Source organism: Prunus dulcis, chromosome 4, assembly GCF_902201215.1.
Source record: "Prunus dulcis chromosome 4, ALMONDv2, whole genome shotgun sequence".
NCBI classification, from domain to species: domain Eukaryota; kingdom Viridiplantae; phylum Streptophyta; class Magnoliopsida; order Rosales; family Rosaceae; genus Prunus; species Prunus dulcis.
The window spans coordinates 1,087,627-1,103,574 of NC_047653.1; the positions used below are offsets into that span (position 1 = coordinate 1,087,627).

At 38.4% G+C, this 15,948-nt stretch overlaps 4 protein-coding genes and 1 long non-coding RNA gene across 8 annotated transcripts; 2 read left to right on the forward strand and 3 right to left on the reverse strand.

Annotated features, from left to right (window-relative positions):
* Window positions 1-725: 725 nt before the first annotated feature.
* On the reverse strand, window positions 726-1,212 carry LOC117626198. The gene has a single exon (XM_034357854.1). It carries the CDS (start codon window positions 1,169-1,171, stop codon window positions 836-838), a length of 336 nt encoding a protein of 111 aa, XP_034213745.1. The 5' UTR covers window positions 1,172-1,212; the 3' UTR covers window positions 726-835.
* A 1,938-nt stretch (window positions 1,213-3,150) lies between these two features.
* Window positions 3,151-5,083, forward strand: LOC117623767 (SWI/SNF complex subunit SWI3B-like). The gene is made up of 2 exons (XM_034354736.1): window positions 3,151-3,824; window positions 4,029-5,083. Exons 1-2 carry the CDS (start codon window positions 3,234-3,236, stop codon window positions 4,905-4,907), a joined length of 1,470 nt encoding a protein of 489 aa, XP_034210627.1. The 5' UTR covers window positions 3,151-3,233; the 3' UTR covers window positions 4,908-5,083.
* A 170-nt stretch (window positions 5,084-5,253) lies between these two features.
* LOC117623768 lies at window positions 5,254-6,672 on the reverse strand. Its single transcript, XR_004585223.1, has 5 exons — window positions 6,602-6,672; window positions 6,220-6,390; window positions 5,973-6,043; window positions 5,584-5,633; window positions 5,254-5,494 (listed from the first exon to the last, which is right to left on the reverse strand). It is a non-coding gene; the product is annotated as an uncharacterized LOC117623768 (long non-coding RNA).
* A 587-nt stretch (window positions 6,673-7,259) lies between these two features.
* LOC117624629 (UPF0051 protein ABCI8, chloroplastic) lies at window positions 7,260-10,128 on the reverse strand. Its single transcript, XM_034355991.1, has 2 exons — window positions 8,626-10,128; window positions 7,260-7,777 (listed from the first exon to the last, which is right to left on the reverse strand). The coding sequence occupies exons 1-2, from the start codon at window positions 10,054-10,056 to the stop codon at window positions 7,559-7,561; spliced, it is 1,650 nt and encodes a 549-aa protein (XP_034211882.1). The 5' UTR covers window positions 10,057-10,128; the 3' UTR covers window positions 7,260-7,558.
* A 321-nt stretch (window positions 10,129-10,449) lies between these two features.
* Window positions 10,450-15,287, forward strand: LOC117626282. 4 transcript variants are annotated; one of them, XM_034357954.1, is made up of 3 exons: window positions 10,468-10,552; window positions 12,321-12,784; window positions 13,412-15,287. In XM_034357954.1, exon 3 carries the CDS (start codon window positions 13,456-13,458, stop codon window positions 14,941-14,943), a length of 1,488 nt encoding a protein of 495 aa, XP_034213845.1. In that variant the 5' UTR covers window positions 10,468-10,552; window positions 12,321-12,784; window positions 13,412-13,455; the 3' UTR covers window positions 14,944-15,287. The 4 variants fall into 4 exon arrangements, with proteins under 4 accessions (XP_034213846.1, XP_034213845.1, XP_034213843.1 ...); XM_034357952.1 differs by having other exon boundaries at window positions 10,472-10,552; window positions 12,311-12,784; XM_034357955.1 differs by lacking the exon at window positions 12,321-12,784 and having other exon boundaries at window positions 10,450-10,552.
* Window positions 15,288-15,948: the final 661 nt, after the last annotated feature.

Here is a 15,948-nt window from a genome sequence, read left to right on the forward strand (position 1 = left end):
AATGAGACAAAGCGTGTCAAGCATGAATTCAGCCGACGCTTGTGATTAATTATCTTAATTTAGTCAGCTTTGACGAACCTAATCAAAGCAACTTAATTAATTATAACATGGGTTTGTCAAGTCTAAGTAAATAATTAAAGGCGAAACCCAGAACATTAGACGGGAATTAGGCTAGTTGGATTTATGGGTTGGTCTAGCTCTGGGCCAGTTATATATGAAATAAATTGTGGAATTACTTGAGGGAGTTGACTTCTTTGCAAAAACTATGACTATCTTTGAAAATTGAAACAACATCTATAATTTATATCCCATAACTTTCCAACCTACCAGCCAAATCCCCAATAAAATAAGGTAAAAACACTTCAATACATTGCAGGGCAGCCATGTTATTGGTCAGTAAGTATAGCATGTTAATTAGATCCATATAACTATACTTAAGCTATAAGCTAGGCGTGTTTCTCCTTAAAATCATTTAAAATTATTTCAAGTGATTATGAAGAAGCACATTGGAGGTTCTTCTTCTCATATATAAATAATTTTGGTCCTCATAAAATCATTCCCAAACGAATCTTCATTTGTCTTTAATTATAAAGTGCTTAATTGTGTGCTCATTTGCATGTATAATTTCCAAGCGTACGAACGAATGTTTGAACCCAAAATATCTTCAAGCCAAAGCCAAGCTGAGATTGCTTGTTTATGTGAAAAGAAGCATCAAGCAAGCAAACTATGTAACATCCCATATTATATTTATCTGTGAGCAAAAATCGAACACCAAAATTACAACCTGGTATTTCTCAAAACGGTAAGAGACACAACACAACCAAAAGTGGTTCAATTAAGTGAACAAAGCTGGAAGACTGGCGCCAATGGCTCCCTCCCCGCGGCCAAACAAAGTCTTGCAAGTTTTCAGTTGACTAAAAACTTGCTTATAAACGCAGACTCTGGCTGCAGATATACTTAGCAGCATGCTCTTCCTCAACTTCTTTAATCTCCTCCCAATCTTCACCTTCAACTTTCGTATTCTGATCCTCAAATTCAACGGCCTTCTTCGCGTTTCTGCTTGCTGCAACACTTTGTAGATCAAGAACTGCGCTCGTCGATGAATGACCTCTTCTGGGTCCTCCTTGTCCATCTTTGAGTAGGCATATGGCTTTCTGATCATAACAGCCATTTCCTTCAAGATATCAAGAGAGAGAGAGAGAGAGAGAGAGATTTAATGTGTTATGGTTATGTGAGCTGAGATGAGATTAATTAAGTGGGATTTATAGAGAGAGCCTTGAAGAGTTGGTAATGGAGGTGTAGGGTCAGGTCAGAGAGGAGGTCATATTTTTGCTGATGAAGCAGAAGCATGTGCACTACTAATGTTTGTTTGTTTACACAAATAATGGAGAGAAAAACTGCAGGCACTGAGCTGGCCTTTAATATCATCTCCTTTGTGTGAATTAACTAAAACCAATTCCATTATAAAATTCAGTTTAAATTTCCATGATTAAAAAAGAAGGGTTCATTTAATTTGTCATGCAGAGTGCCTCAAGGTATGAACATCAGTAGATCACTACTGAATTATATCTTATAGAATAAAAGATCTAATCCTTTGGTTTTGGATCAGATGCCATTTGGGATGTGAATGGTTGATTAAGAAAGGGGTAATGTGTACGTAAACCATGTGGTTCAATCAATTGGGTGATCAAGAAATTAAGACCAGTAATTGTGGTATTTAAGTATTAGTTCATGCATTTACTTAATCGATGCATACGACTTATTGAAAATTGTGTAGTTTACACTTCAAACCAGGAGAGTTTTTTTACATAGGTACATGAATATAGTTATATCTCGAAATTCATTCAAATTTACTAACTGTTTAACTATTTGAGTTACAAATTTTCGTTGTATCTTAACACGTAGTATATTATTATTTGTTTTAATTTGAAAATATAAAATTGAATTAAGATTGTATTATTAGTCATTAAAGACCAGCTTTGCAAACATAAGCAAGCACACCGCCAGAGTAAAGTAGAGTTTAGGAAGTGAAAGGTGATGCAGGCTGGCCGTCATTGGATGATTGATGAGCTGAGCTCTGAAGTCAAAGGAAGAAGAAGAGGAAACATGAGGCTTGCCCATGTATAGAACAGACAAAAACCTCCACCGGCCTGAGGGATCTTTGAAAATAAAAACTCATAAATAATTGCCATTAAATTAAATTATAGAAAGAAAAAAAGCTTTAAAGAGTCTGTACAGAGTGAAGAGGGGGCCAAAGGCAAAACAAATCAAAACTCAAAAAACAAACGGGGATAGCAAAAGTTATTCCCGATCAATAACATAATGACACGTGAAAAATTTGTCATACATATCAAATTATTGCGTTATTAATTAGAGATAGCAAAATATCTATGAGAGTTTCTCTTCCAAAGGGGACAAACATGTTCCTTCAAGTGGTTTCGCAGTGGCTTTTGATGAATAAGTCAACCCTCCAACGGCTTGGGCTTGACAAAAACAAGAGTGACATTGTTTCCATTTTTAAATTCAAGGATGCAACAAGAGAACGATGACGTTTCATCAATTAAATCAGAGTTTATTATCAGACCATGCTTGCATTCGGCATCATCATATAATTAGTATTATTCATGTACAATTTATTTGGTTCAGTTTCGTACGTCTCTCATCCCCAAGTAGATATTCAGTTTCCTGCATGAACTAGGCATTCAATTATTTCATATTAAAGAATTTGTGAATGTTTAAATTATCCATTACTCAAAACTTATATTACAAAGGTATTCATTGCAAGTTAAATTAGTTGGTTAGGGTAGTAAGTCCGGCCCTTTGCATTTAAGTTTGAGTCCCATTTCCTGTAAATAACAGTCCAAACTACTTTAAGTGAGTCTAATTTACAATAAGAGGAAGTCGAACTTGGGTGAAAGGGGACGAGCTTACCAAAAGAGACTCGAACTTAGGTGCAAATGAATGACGTGACATTTGTACTTTATTTCAAGGTTAAGCCCAAGTTTTCAAGGGTTAAGACCTTCCCCTGCCTTAGTGGGCCAGTTAAAATGCCCAACTCCTCAAGGAAGGGCAGACTGTAAGTGGGCCTTGTCCTGGCCCAACGCTTATTGACAAGAAAGAATAATACACACCAAGACAAACCTCAGGCAGAAACGCTCGTTTCTGGAAAACTTGAAAAAATAATCTGAAACTGGAAGTGCTTTCACTGCAAAATCTCAGATCGGCTAAAGCCCATGGCAACCTCCTCCGACAAGCCCCCGCCAGCTCCTTCACCGACCTCCGTCAAGCCCGAGACGCCGGGATCCGCCACTCCACGTCAAACCCAACCGAGTCCTAGCGCCGACGCTAACGTCATCCTCGTCCCCAGCTACTCCAGCTGGTTCTCGCCGGACCTTATCCACCACTGCGAGGTCCGGTTCCTCCCAGAGTTCTTCGACTCTCGCTCTCCGTCCAAAAACCCTACCCTTTACAAGTACTACCGCAACACCATCGTCAAGCACTCCAGAGCTGTCAACCCTTCTCGGAAGCTCACCTTCACCGAGGCCCGCAAGGCTCTCGTTGGCGACGTCGGCTCCGTTCGGAGGGTTTTTGATTTCCTCGAGGCCTGGGGTTTGATCAATTACACTCCTTCCGCGCTCAACAAGCCCCTCCGGTGGGAGGACAAGGACAGCAAGGCCGCCGCCGCCGCCTCTCATGGCGGCGCTGAATCCCCCTCCGGCGGTCCCAAGGACTCTGCTTCCGCTCCCAACAAGGAGAGCCCCAAGAAGAGGACTTGCAATGGCTGCAAGTCTCTTTGTAGCATTGCCTGCTTTGTTTCTGAAAAGGTCTGTCCTTTTCCAATGTCATTCTTTTGCTACCATGATATATTGGGAATTGAATTGATTCATTTAACATTTGTTGTAATTATTGGGAATTGAATTGATTAATTTTGATTTTGCTTGTAAAAAAGACTGCCTTGCAATCCATTAGTGTCATATTGCTGCTATGGTTTCTGCAACTGATGTTTTGAATTTAATTGTTGGGAACAGTATGATATGACGCTGTGTGCAAGGTGCTATGTTCGTGGGAACTATCAGATTGGTGTAAGTTCTTCAGATTTCAGGCGGGTTGAGATCAATGAAGAGATGGGGAATGGCTGGGCTGATAAGGATACTCTACATCTCTTAGAAGGCCTCATGCATTATGGTGATGATTGGAGGAAGGTTGCACAACATGTTGGTAGAAGTGAGAAGGAATGTGTTGCTCATTTTCTCAAGATTCCTTTCGGTGAGGAATTGAATGGAGATTTGGATTCTGGGAATTTGGATCACAAGCCTAGTAGTGCATTGCCGGACAATGCAGGTGATGCCGAATTCGGAATGGAGGGTAATGGTGATGGTACAACACCGTCTCTAGATAAACGAATGCGTCTCACGCCTCTTGCAGATGCGAGCAACCCAATTATGGCTCAGACGGCCTTTCTGTCAGCGTTGGCGGGCGTAAAGGTTGCAGAAGCTGCTGCTTGCTCCGCTGTAACTACGCTATGTGAGGCGGATTATGAGACAAGTAGAATGAGTGCTGGATTTCGGGCTTCAAATGCAAGACAGCATGAAACTGATGCTGCATTGAATGGAGACACCAACCTAGATGCACTTGGGGCAAATTTTGTAGATGCAAATTCACAGCTTGAGAAGGAAGGGCTGGATGTGGGGAGAGCACTTTCTGGGATTACAGGGGTGCAGATGAAAGAGATCCAAGGGAAGATTGATCGTTTTGAGGCGTTGGATTTGCAGATGGAGAAAGAATGGGAACAACTGGAGCAAATGAGAAACATGCTCTTTGTTGACCAGATGACGCTTTTAATTCATCAAAGTTCTGCACCAAAAACTGCAGAACGGATGCAGGAGAAGAATGTAATAATAGATTGATTTTCCATAGTTCATGTAAGCTTTTTTTAGCCAGAACTCATGTATGAATTAATGTTTTCTTACATAGACGAAAATTCAGCGACAACAACATAGAACTTTGTCCTGCATCTTCCTGCAGTGATGGATCCAACACTTCAGGCTATTAATACATTAGCTACAGGGCCTTTTAGCAATGACATTATCAGACTTAATTCAGTGACAACTATAATACAGTTGAAGATTTACAATCAAATTCCATTAGGTCACGTGTCACATGTAAATAAGTTGCCTTATCCATAACACTTGAGCTCTGCTTATTGCATCTCAGTTTTGCCAATTGAAGTTAAAAACTACGCAACTTTGCATCTAGAAAAATGTGTGACCAATTTATAAAAAATACTCAACAGCATTGTTAAGCACCAGCTCAAGTTTAACTCAAGCTTCTTACTCTACAACAACAAATTTAAAAATAAAATATAGAAGAAAAGAGCACACTCCAATATAGAGATTACAGCAAACCAAATTGTCATGAACTCAAGTCTGCTCTCTCTCTAGACACTTGTGGTGGATATATGTCCTGTACCCATTCAATCTCTGCAACACGGTACCTGAAGAGCACATCAGAAGATAAAAATATTGAACAAGAGCAGTAACTAAAGATCAAATGAATGGTTAGACATCTTATAAGACAACTCACCCATCTTGGTCCCAAGATCGAATTATACGAAACCGTCGGCGACTTTCAATCTGCATGAAATGGTATTGTTATAAGTATGTGAATGAATCATTAAAAAAAAACATCATAACTTCAAACAAAATACGTTCTGACATGGAAATATTTATCATAGATAAGCCTATTTAGCTAATTTGCAACCTTGGGTGTATAAATAAAGGATAATTGTTCATTAAATGAAAAGTAGATCAGTTTTAGCATTCACAATGTAAACAGAGAGCAAATTAAGAAGGAAAGGAGGAGGATGAAAGACCTACTCGGCAATTTCCACTTCACAAGCAAAATTAGGAAGAGTCAGTGATAAAACAAGCCACAATCAGTGAAACTTAAACTTTGGGTAAAACTTTATGTACCTTAAGAAAGTTAAAAAGGAAAGAAAAGGACCGGTGCTGATCCGACGGTTGCCTTCCATTATCCTCCTCACCTGTTGTTTAAGTGACAAGGTACAAGAAAAATCTATGAATATTCAACAAAAACAACAAAACATATGGATCACATGGACTGTAGAAATGTACCAAGTAGGTATACAAAACTTGGCAGATAAGTTTGTCAATATTGCTCTTTTGCAGAAAATAGAATCAGTAACAACAAAACACTCACCGACTGAAATAGGCGTGAACGACAAAAAGAAAGCCCACAAGGAGTTGTGACAGGTTCAAGCATAGTGTGCAATCAAAGCCATCACTGCGTTCTGCTTTTCTTTGGCTCCTCCTCCCTGTGAAATTAGCTTGTATTCTCTCTAAATTCTGAAAACATTCCTGAAGAAGATTGCTACAGAATACCACACAAAAGATAAAATAATATAACATTTTAGAAATTCACAAACCGAATATCATAGCATAGTCAGCTGATATTAAACAATATGTACTTAATATCTATGTTTCGTTAAATAAACATAATTCCTTCCACTAAACAAATTACTCAATTTCTTTCTGGTTTCCCGACATTTTCTCAGCAACCAAAAAAGAGAAACCACACTCACCGAAATGTAGTCGTCCACGTCACCAGGCACGTACCCGGAGGACGAAGGCTCTGCCTCGGCAGACATTGAGAGAGCCCAATCCAAGCGAATCAAAGCAGCAGCCGAAACCGAAGAAAAAAAATTCCAATATTTTCTTATTATTTTAGGGTTTATGGCTAATGTTATTTCTTCAATTATTTTTTATATATAAGCAATATTGGGAAATGAGAATTTAAATTCTTTTCGATACCTTTCATTCTAATGATTTCCAGCTATTAGTTTATTAGGCAAGAATAAAAAATGAATTTATTTATAAGAAATAATACGGGTTAAACTCATAAATAAATAAATAAATAAAGTGATCCACCAAAATATTGTGTATCAAAGAATGTTGAATTTCACAGTATAAAATTTATATATATATAAAATAAAAAAAATATTTCTTCAATTATTTTATTTATACAAGCAATTAACCAATAAAATCCCACCAACAAAATAATTAGCCAAACAAGGAACTATACTAACCCCATCATTTTGAAGTCCCTCACCTTAAAATCCCATCATTTTGAAATCCCCTCACTTCAAAATCCCATCATTTCAAAGTCCCTCGTCGAAACACAACCTCTCAGAATTACATCTTCCCGCCAAAAAGATAAAAAAACCAGAGGCAATCTTACAATTGCGAACGCACTGTTAAGCTTAAAATTTAATTTATAACAAGCATTATTGTCAATCAACAAGTAGAGTTATGCGCACCACAGTGCTTCTATCTCAATACGTTTCAGTAGGTACTTTGACAGTAGAGGATACACATTTACAACAAATATCTATGTACATACTTTCCATCTTCGAAACATTTTCACAACATAGCTATCAGCTAAAACGTCTCTTGCAATCGACTTGAATTTGGTTGTAACCCATTGACAAAAAGATTGAATTTCCTCGACTCAGCTTATTTGCATAAACCATTGCTGTTGTCTAACCCACAGATCCTTCAAGCTTCAAACCAATCAATTGGTTCACCTCAGACCCAAACTCGTCAGGGAGCTCATTGAATACATCCCGGCAAAACCCGGATATCATAGCAGCCATGGCTTTCTCATAGTCGATTCCTCTTTGCTGAAAGTAAAATAGCTGGTCTTCACCAATTTTGGAGGTACTGGCTTCGTGTTCAATACGAGCTGAGGGATTCTTTACCTGTTAAACACATGAGATGAATTCATTAAGGAATTAAAAAAAAAAAATTCCATGACAGTTTCACATTCTATGGGCACCAACTGGATGAAAACCAACAACTTTGGAAAGGAATTTAGTAATTGAGATGAAACCAATGCAAAAACAGCCAATTGGATAATCCTTGAACCAACCAAACCAACGAAAGAACTATACCATTTAATGCCATTATCAGCCAAAAAAATGTATTTACTGCAAATTATAGAGGCCAATTATGGCCATATATATTTATATAATTATAGCCTGAATGCAATTATCAGGCAAAAAATTGTAATGGCAGTAAGATTAGGACCAAATAACTTAAGAATTCTGTAATCGACCTAGAATATATTAGATTTTCACCAGATACAGGAAGTCGTGAATGTACTGAAAATAGTTTGAATCTAGTGCAATATGTGCCTAATGCAGTTTTTTTGGTCAATAAAGGCAGTGTTGTATCAGTGTGTCTAATCTTTTCGACTAACACTATTGACTAATCTTGGTAACCATCTTGATAGCATCTTAGACAAGTAAGTGACCTACATATTGAACACCAGACTCATCATACCTTTCTCCAAAAGCAAACCACCTTTTAAACTTTCTTCTCCAATTGCCAACACCAAACTCATGTGAATTATGGAAACAAATTACATTTGGCACAAGATGGGAGGGCCAGGGCTCAGCAGAAGGGCAGAGTAACACAAAGTAATGCAAGAATGTCATCCCATGATCAATCTAATTAACCATCACACTAAGGCAACCATGTAATAAAAAAAACCAACATACGTGATCTTAATGACAAAAACAAAAGAGGCAAGATCAAAGTAAATTACCTGGATATATGGGTAGGTGTTGGCAGCTGCACTGTCTCCAATAAGCATTGAATCACACTGTGAGGAGTTTTTAGCATTCTCTGCCTTTGATTGAACCTGTACAAGGCCCCGATAACAGTTCCTTGAATTCCCAGCTGATATGCCCTTTGAAATAATTCTACTTCTCGTATTTTTGCCTTTGTGTATCATCTTTGTACCTGTGTCTGCCTGTTGATAATTATTAGTCAAAGCTACTGAGTAGAACTCACCCACAGAATCATCACCCTCCAAAATAACACTTGGGTATTTCCAAGTAATGGCAGACCCTGTCTCCACCTGGGTCCAAGATATCTTTGAGCGAGCCCCAGCACAAAGCCCTCGCTTGGTGACAAAATTGTAAATCCCTCCCTTCCCTTGCTCATCCCCGGCATACCAGTTCTGCACTGTGGAGTACTTAATCTCTGCACCCTCACCACAGTACAACTCTACTACTGCAGCATGAAGCTGGTTTGTATCATAAGAAGGTGCAGTACACCCCTCCAAATACTCCACGAAACTCCTATCATCAGCCACTATCAAAGTTCTCTCAAACTGCCCCGTTTCCAATGCATTTATCCGAAAATAAGTTGAAATTTGCATCGGGCACTTAGTGTCTTTGGGTATATAACAAAATGATCCATCACTGAACACCGCAGAGTTCAAGGCAGCATAATAATTATCCCCAGTGGGCACAACTCTACCTAAATACTTCTTAACTAAATCTGGGTACTCCCTAATCGCCTCCGATATTGAACAAAAGATCACGCCTTTTTCCTCCAATGCCTTCCTATGTGTCGTGGCTATCGAGACACTATCAAGAACTGCGTCGACTGCAACATTAGCCAATCGATTCTGCTCATTCAACGGGACTCCTAATCTATCAAAGTACTTAAGAAGTTCTGGGTCTGCCTCATCGAGGCTATTCAAGGCGGGTTTCTTCTTGGGTGCTGAGTAATAACACATATCTTGAAAATTAATCACAGGATATCGATTATCAGACCATTTGGGCTCTTTCATAGTCAAGAATTTCTCAAAAGCATTCAATCTAAACTCAAGCATCCAATCAGGCTCTTCTTTCAGCGAAGAGATTAAGCGTATGGTCTCCCTAGAAAGCCCTTTTGGAATCGAAAACGAATCTATATCTATATTAAACCCAAATTTCTTGTCGTACTCACGGTTACGAAGAAATTCCTCGATTGAGAGCTTACCTTGTGAGACATCCGGGTCGATCGTTTTCGGGTCGTACCCAACATCTGCTCGGACCTTGAAGACCCTTTTCGGAACAGAGGTTTTCACACCCGAAAGCTTCAAAAAATCGAGCTTTGGATGAAACCCTTTTGGGAGCAGCTTCGGTTGCTCTGAAGCAGCTTGAGGACAGAAGCTTGAAATACCGTTAGCTAACAGAGAAGCCATGGTTGTGGCTCAGACTTCAGAGAAAGTTGGAGAAGACGCGACGCGAAGACAAACACGAGATGAATTGAAGAATATTGCAAAAATTCGTGGCCATAGCTTTCGTAGTTATCTCGTGCACAGCACACGTACCCTCTTTGCCTCTTGGGCTCTTGGATCTTTCGGTAGGCACACACACATTGTAAAACTTGGGCCTTTAAGAGTCTCTAAGCCCATATCAATCCAGATGGGCTGAAAAACGTTACGGCCCACTAGACTTACGGGAACGTAATTCCCGCGTCCAAACACCTGGGAATAGGTTCCAGCGCCAATTCCTGGTTCAAAGAATCCCACGCCCAAACAGAGCCTTGTACAGGGCCCAAAAAAATAAAGAAGCCCAAGAAAGAAAGAAAAAACAAATGAAATAAAATAAAGAACAGGAAAACGATTTTCCCACCATTGCCACGGATTTTGGATTTTCTTGATTGATTTGCGCTTCTCGTTTCCTCGCCAGCCACATGTAAGTGCTTCAACCTGTGTTAGCATTGTGGTGATTGTAATTTCTTTGGCGTTGCATTTTTGTTTTGATTTCATCAATGCATCAGTGAAATATTACTATATTTGATCTGGGTAGCTTTAGGGTTTTGATCTGAGGAACCAGGGAGACTCTTTTCTTTGTTTATGTGGGCTGATTCATGATGAGCTGAAATTACATGTTTGTTGGCTTGAGTGAGATGAGTAATGGAGTGGAAAAGAAGGACTGTTTCCATCAGAAACAGTATTCTATTTATTGTATTTCTTTTAAAGATTGAATATTTTTTTGGTGCATGTGTGCATATGCATTTACGTTGTTAAATTCTTTATTGTTCATAGTGTGTCTGTTTTTGGGTTTATTTGCTTCCAAACATTTGTTTAGTTAACTTGGAGCCAGAGTGTTTATTTTAATATTTTGGTGTCCAAATTTGTTTAACACAAACTTGGAAAACTATCTCCTTCATTTATGCTTGTTAGTGCTTGTAATATTGAGTCTTCAATTCAATTATTCACACTTTCATAATCTAATTATTCTGAACTTATTTTGAATAAGAGATGTTTTGTTACTACCTCAAGGTTTCTGAAACTTGGGACATTGCAAACATTAGAGTTTAATCGTGTTATGAATGAGAATGCAAAGATACATAAAAGGAGAAACAATTATGTAATGGTGACCATGAAGAAAACATTGAGAGATAAGGAGATTGAAATATCTAATTAACTTATTTCATTTCATTGCTTAAAATCAAACCATGATAGTATCATTAAGTTCAATTATTGTATGCTGAGTAGTTTTATAATCTACTGTATTAATTAACATTTATCTCTTTGCAAATAATATATGAATTCGATTCCATATGTGCCACTGAAGGTCCTTTTAGGTTTTTTTATCTGCTCATGGAAAATTAATTATGGATATCTTGGTGATATGGCGGAAAGTCTTGCTTCATGGGTGTTACATGTGGACGGGCTCTCGGGAATCGGTGTATCATCTATTCTTACATTCTCATTTGGCCTAGGAGTGTTTTGGGGTTTATGTCGTCATTATTTAGAATTTTAATTGGATTATGTCAGGATATGATCAAAACTTGCTACTAGAATGGTGTCATAGCTTTGTGGGAAAATCTGATAATGCTTTACTATGTGTTATGTGGTACTTGTGTTTTGGGGGGAATGCAAAAGCTTTAGATGCTTTAGAACATTCAATCATGGAATTAAGGGGTCAATTGTGGGGATGGCTTTTGATTGGTCAAATTCCTTGGTAGATTTAGTTGTTTCCTTTCTGTTTATAAACTCTTGGATGCAGCTTCTGTACTAGGCTAGTTTTTTATTTTATTTTATTTAATAAATAAATTTAACTTACAAAAAAGGTTATCAAACAATGGTTCCTATATTAGTTTCTTAAATCTCTTAATGCTTCCGCGGCTTTGGGGAATTCAATTGTTAAAACTTCTAATCTGTTACATTTACATGTTGGGAGATTGTTAGAACCACATAAAGAAAATGGAAGTATATGATTATGATTGTGAACTTTTCAATAGCTCCCTCAAAATTAAATATCATCAATGAACCAAAAGATAAAGCTAACATGGTTCTATACATGCATGGAATGATATATTATCTTTCAGTTGGATACTCACATTAATGCAGTAAGTGGAGCTGCCAATGCTTGTGCGTTGAGCCTGAAGTTTGGGGTGTCCAGAAGGAAAATTAGACACTACTCTGATTAATGGAATTCCATCAGTGAATTGCAGGATTTGGGGCTAGGAAGCAACTCTACTTGGGAATTCCTAAGGTTAACATGACAGGGGGTGGGGGTGAGGCGTGCGTCTGTTCTGGACTGTGCCTTTAGGAGGACATTCCTGCTTCTGAGGTTTGAATGCACTGGGCTATGATAACTTCGGAATAGCCAAAATTTGGACTACATTACAGGCCTGACACAATGTTTTTCCGAAACTTCCGGCCCAAATTCATAGATGTTTTTTTTTTTTCTCTCTTTTAGGTAAAATTGTTAATTATAGCTTTTACATGGGCTCTTCAAATGTGGATCTTTGCCATTTTCACTAGGGTTCTTTATAAATAAGAAGCTTTCATCTTTCTGCGCCGCGGACCCTCTCACTCTCTACTCTACTCTTCACCCCCCCTAAGTAGTGTTGATAATGGCACAAGCGTGAAAGAGTCAAGACGGCTTAATCCTTCATCCTGATCATAAATCTTGGTGAGAATTCTGAGGCCTTGGCTCTGACTATTTTTTTTTTGGGTTAAAAGGATAAACATTTACTTTGTACATAAATCAATGGAGATGTAATGATCCAGAGAGATCTAGCTGAGGTCTTTTTCAAAGTAGACTTTCTTAGCATTTTTTCGGTGTGATTTTATATTAAATTTAATTGTTATATTTCTTGGTTATTGCATTAACTTTAAACTCTGTATGGATTTGTCAATTGATTGAGGTTGTATAAGTGGAGATCTGAAGATCCAGAGAGATCTATGTTTGGTCTTTTGCAAATTAGACTAAACATTTTTTGAGTGTGATTTTAGATCTAAATAAATTAAGTCAATCATATTTGTCTGTTGTTATGAAAATTTGAACTTTTGATAGATCTTTAAGTTGATTGAGGTGAAACAATATCATGGTGTTATAATTGGTAAAGAAAGAATAGGTGCTTCTCTATGGTTCAGGACCTTATTGTTATGATTGGCACTCATTTCAGTTTCATTTCTTTCCTTTTGTAGTCAATCATATTATAAATTTGTTGAACAATCTTATACTGTAGTCATATTCATATCATACTGTTTTCAGTTACCATTTGTTAAGGTTATGAGATTACCTTTTTCCTTGCAGGGGAGAATTTTAGAACTTGTGCGAAATCTGTTACTTTTGCGCTTATGTGCAGCATGAATCAACAGAGTCAAGGAACGAGCTCTTTATCTTCGCCGGACCCCCCTATGAAGCGAAAACGTGGACGCCCACGTAAGGATGAGAATCTTGTTCATGCAGAGAGCGCGACTGCAGGGCCTGGAGCTGAAAGTTTGAAGAAAAACAAACAGAGTACAAGTGATGATGTTGAGAGTGAAATGGTAGGTCAGGTAGTCACTGGAGTGATTGAAGGTTCATTTGATGCTGGCTATCTTCTCAATGTCAGGGTAGGAGACACCGACACTCAGCTGCGGGGTGTTGTATTTCTACAAGAGAAAATCGCACCAATTACTCCAGCAAATGACATTGCTCCTCATATTAAGATGTGCAAAAGAAAAGATATTCCCATACCGCCTCTCAACCTGCAATCTCAGCTTTATGGTTCTGCCCGCCCATCAGAGCAAAGTAATAGGCAACCTGCTGAGGTGAAAAACCAAACACCTACAGTTCCAGACCAAACTCAATCCTCTATCCCTGGCGTACCGGAGTCACTTGAAAGCAAATCTTTCTCCGTTATGATTCCTCCTGTTGATAATTTGCCGAAGAATGATGTAGGCCCTTCATTGGAAGGAAAAGTCATGCCACAACAAATTTTGGAGCCTGTAACTCATAGCCAATCTGCCCCTGCGATGGGACAGTCAGAGCTTAATAACATTGTTGAACAGAATAAAGTGTTGGAGGAAGTTGAAGCAGCCGAAATAATGGAAGGACCAAATAGCACAGAGGCCAACAAAGCATCAAAAACCGAATCAGCATCTGAACCAGTTGCTGACATACCAGGCATTGAAGCGGTATGTAAGGATCCTGAAATTCAAACTCAGGCTGTGGATTCTGAAAAGAGTGCATTGGTTCATGATGAAGTAAGGAGCCTTGATCTTGAACTCAATCAAACTCCTGTAGTTGCTGAACCTGCAGCAACTGCTGTCATTCCAGCTGATGAAACCGTAGGTAAGGATCCTCAAATTCAACCTCAGGGTGTGGATTCTGAAAAGAGCGCATTGGTTCGTGATGATGTAAAGAGCCTGAATCTTGAACTCAACCAAATTCCTGTATTTTCTGAATCTGCACCAGTTTCTGTGATACCAGGCATTGAAACCATATGTAAGGATTCTCAAATTCAAGCTGTGGATATGGGTCCTGAAAAGAATGCATTGGTTCATGATGTGGCAAAGAGCCTGAATATTGAACTCAACCAAACTCCTGTATTTGCTGAACCTGCATGCGTTTTTTCTGATCTAGCCAGTAAACCAGTTGAGATTGTGATGGAAGAACAGGCTTACCCTGCGCCAAAGCCCAGCCAGATGTTTGGGGGAGAGACTGTTCCATCTGAATTGAAGCTTGCATCTGAAGGATCTATTCCTCCTGGAATGGTTGAACCCCATATCTCTAGTTCTTCTGGTGCCATTAGCAATGTGGATTGTGATGTCGAAGATGTCATTCCACGTACACAATCTTAGATCCACGTTAAACAATGTGGTTGGGTCTGAGTTCTGTTTGTGACTGAAAAACAGGAGAGTTAGACAGATGATGCATGCCGTATCAGGGCTCTAGGAATAAACAGGTAAAAGTAGTTGCTAATGGTTTCAATTCTTAGGAGTATGACAAAGACACAGTTATAGTATCAGACTTTCTTTACTATTGACAGCTAAGGATGGTTATGGTTTTTGTTATCAGTTTATTCATTTCAGTCTGGTTCTAATTTTTACCGTTTGGATGATGTTGGTACTTGTTCAGTTGTTTGATGGTTATCCCTCCATTATCTTTGAAGGGCTTTCTTGCAGGCAACTAAGAAGTTTCTATACTTTTTGGTTTTCTCTTTTCCAAATCATGTTTTGCTTTGTGCTGTGTTTAAGTATCAATTGCAGGGTGACCTGCGTTCAGGTCGCTTTGTGCGTCTGGAAAATGTGTTCCTTTTGGTACTACAGGACAGGTTAGATCTTGGATGCTGATAAATGATAAATTCCGTGACGCAATATGAGCAGAAAATCATATTGCGGCAGGCAGCCCCAACATGTTTTTTTTGTTTAGCTGAATGTTTGGATTTTGACTGGGGTTCTTTTATTAATACGTTAAAAGAATGGGATATCTTTGAGGCATAACCAAGGAATGAGCTGAAAATCAAATTTTCTGACTCAATGAAATGTGTCAATCTCAGATGGATCAATCAAAGTTGATATTGAATCGGCTTGAGATGACCACCCTTGCTAATGGTAACGTAAGTAGGAAGGATGTCTTGGAACACAAGAATCTTTTATTTTATTTTATTTTTTTGCATAGAAGAAACAAATCTTTCAAACTCATCTTTGTTTGGTTACTCTCGCCTCTATAACATTAATTATAATCGAGTTATTAGTGTTAATTAACTAGTTTATTTTATTTCTTCACCCATAATCACAATGGTCATTGGTCACATCCATCTTTACCATCTCCTCAAGTAGATGGGTTGTCATCGTATTGTTGAT

What these genes read in the sequence shown, in the direction of transcription:
- LOC117626198 (XM_034357854.1), bottom strand. Translation starts at nt 1,171, where the DNA reads ATGGCTGTTATGATCAGAAAGCCATATGCCTACTCAAAGATGGACAAG.
- LOC117623767 (XM_034354736.1), top strand. Translation starts at nt 3,234, where the DNA reads ATGGCAACCTCCTCCGACAAGCCCCCGCCAGCTCCTTCACCGACCTCC. An exon ending in CCTGCTTTGTTTCTGAAAAG is followed by an intron (nt 3,825 to 4,028) that starts GTCTGTCCTTTT and finishes TGTTGGGAACAG; the next exon opens with TATGATATGACGCTGTGTGC.
- LOC117624629 (XM_034355991.1), bottom strand. Translation starts at nt 10,056, where the DNA reads ATGGCTTCTCTGTTAGCTAACGGTATTTCAAGCTTCTGTCCTCAAGCT. An exon ending in ACACCTACCCATATATCCAG is followed by an intron (nt 7,778 to 8,625) that starts GTAATTTACTTT and finishes TGTGTTTAACAG; the next exon opens with GTAAAGAATCCCTCAGCTCG.
- LOC117626282 (XM_034357955.1), top strand. Translation starts at nt 13,456, where the DNA reads ATGTGCAGCATGAATCAACAGAGTCAAGGAACGAGCTCTTTATCTTCG.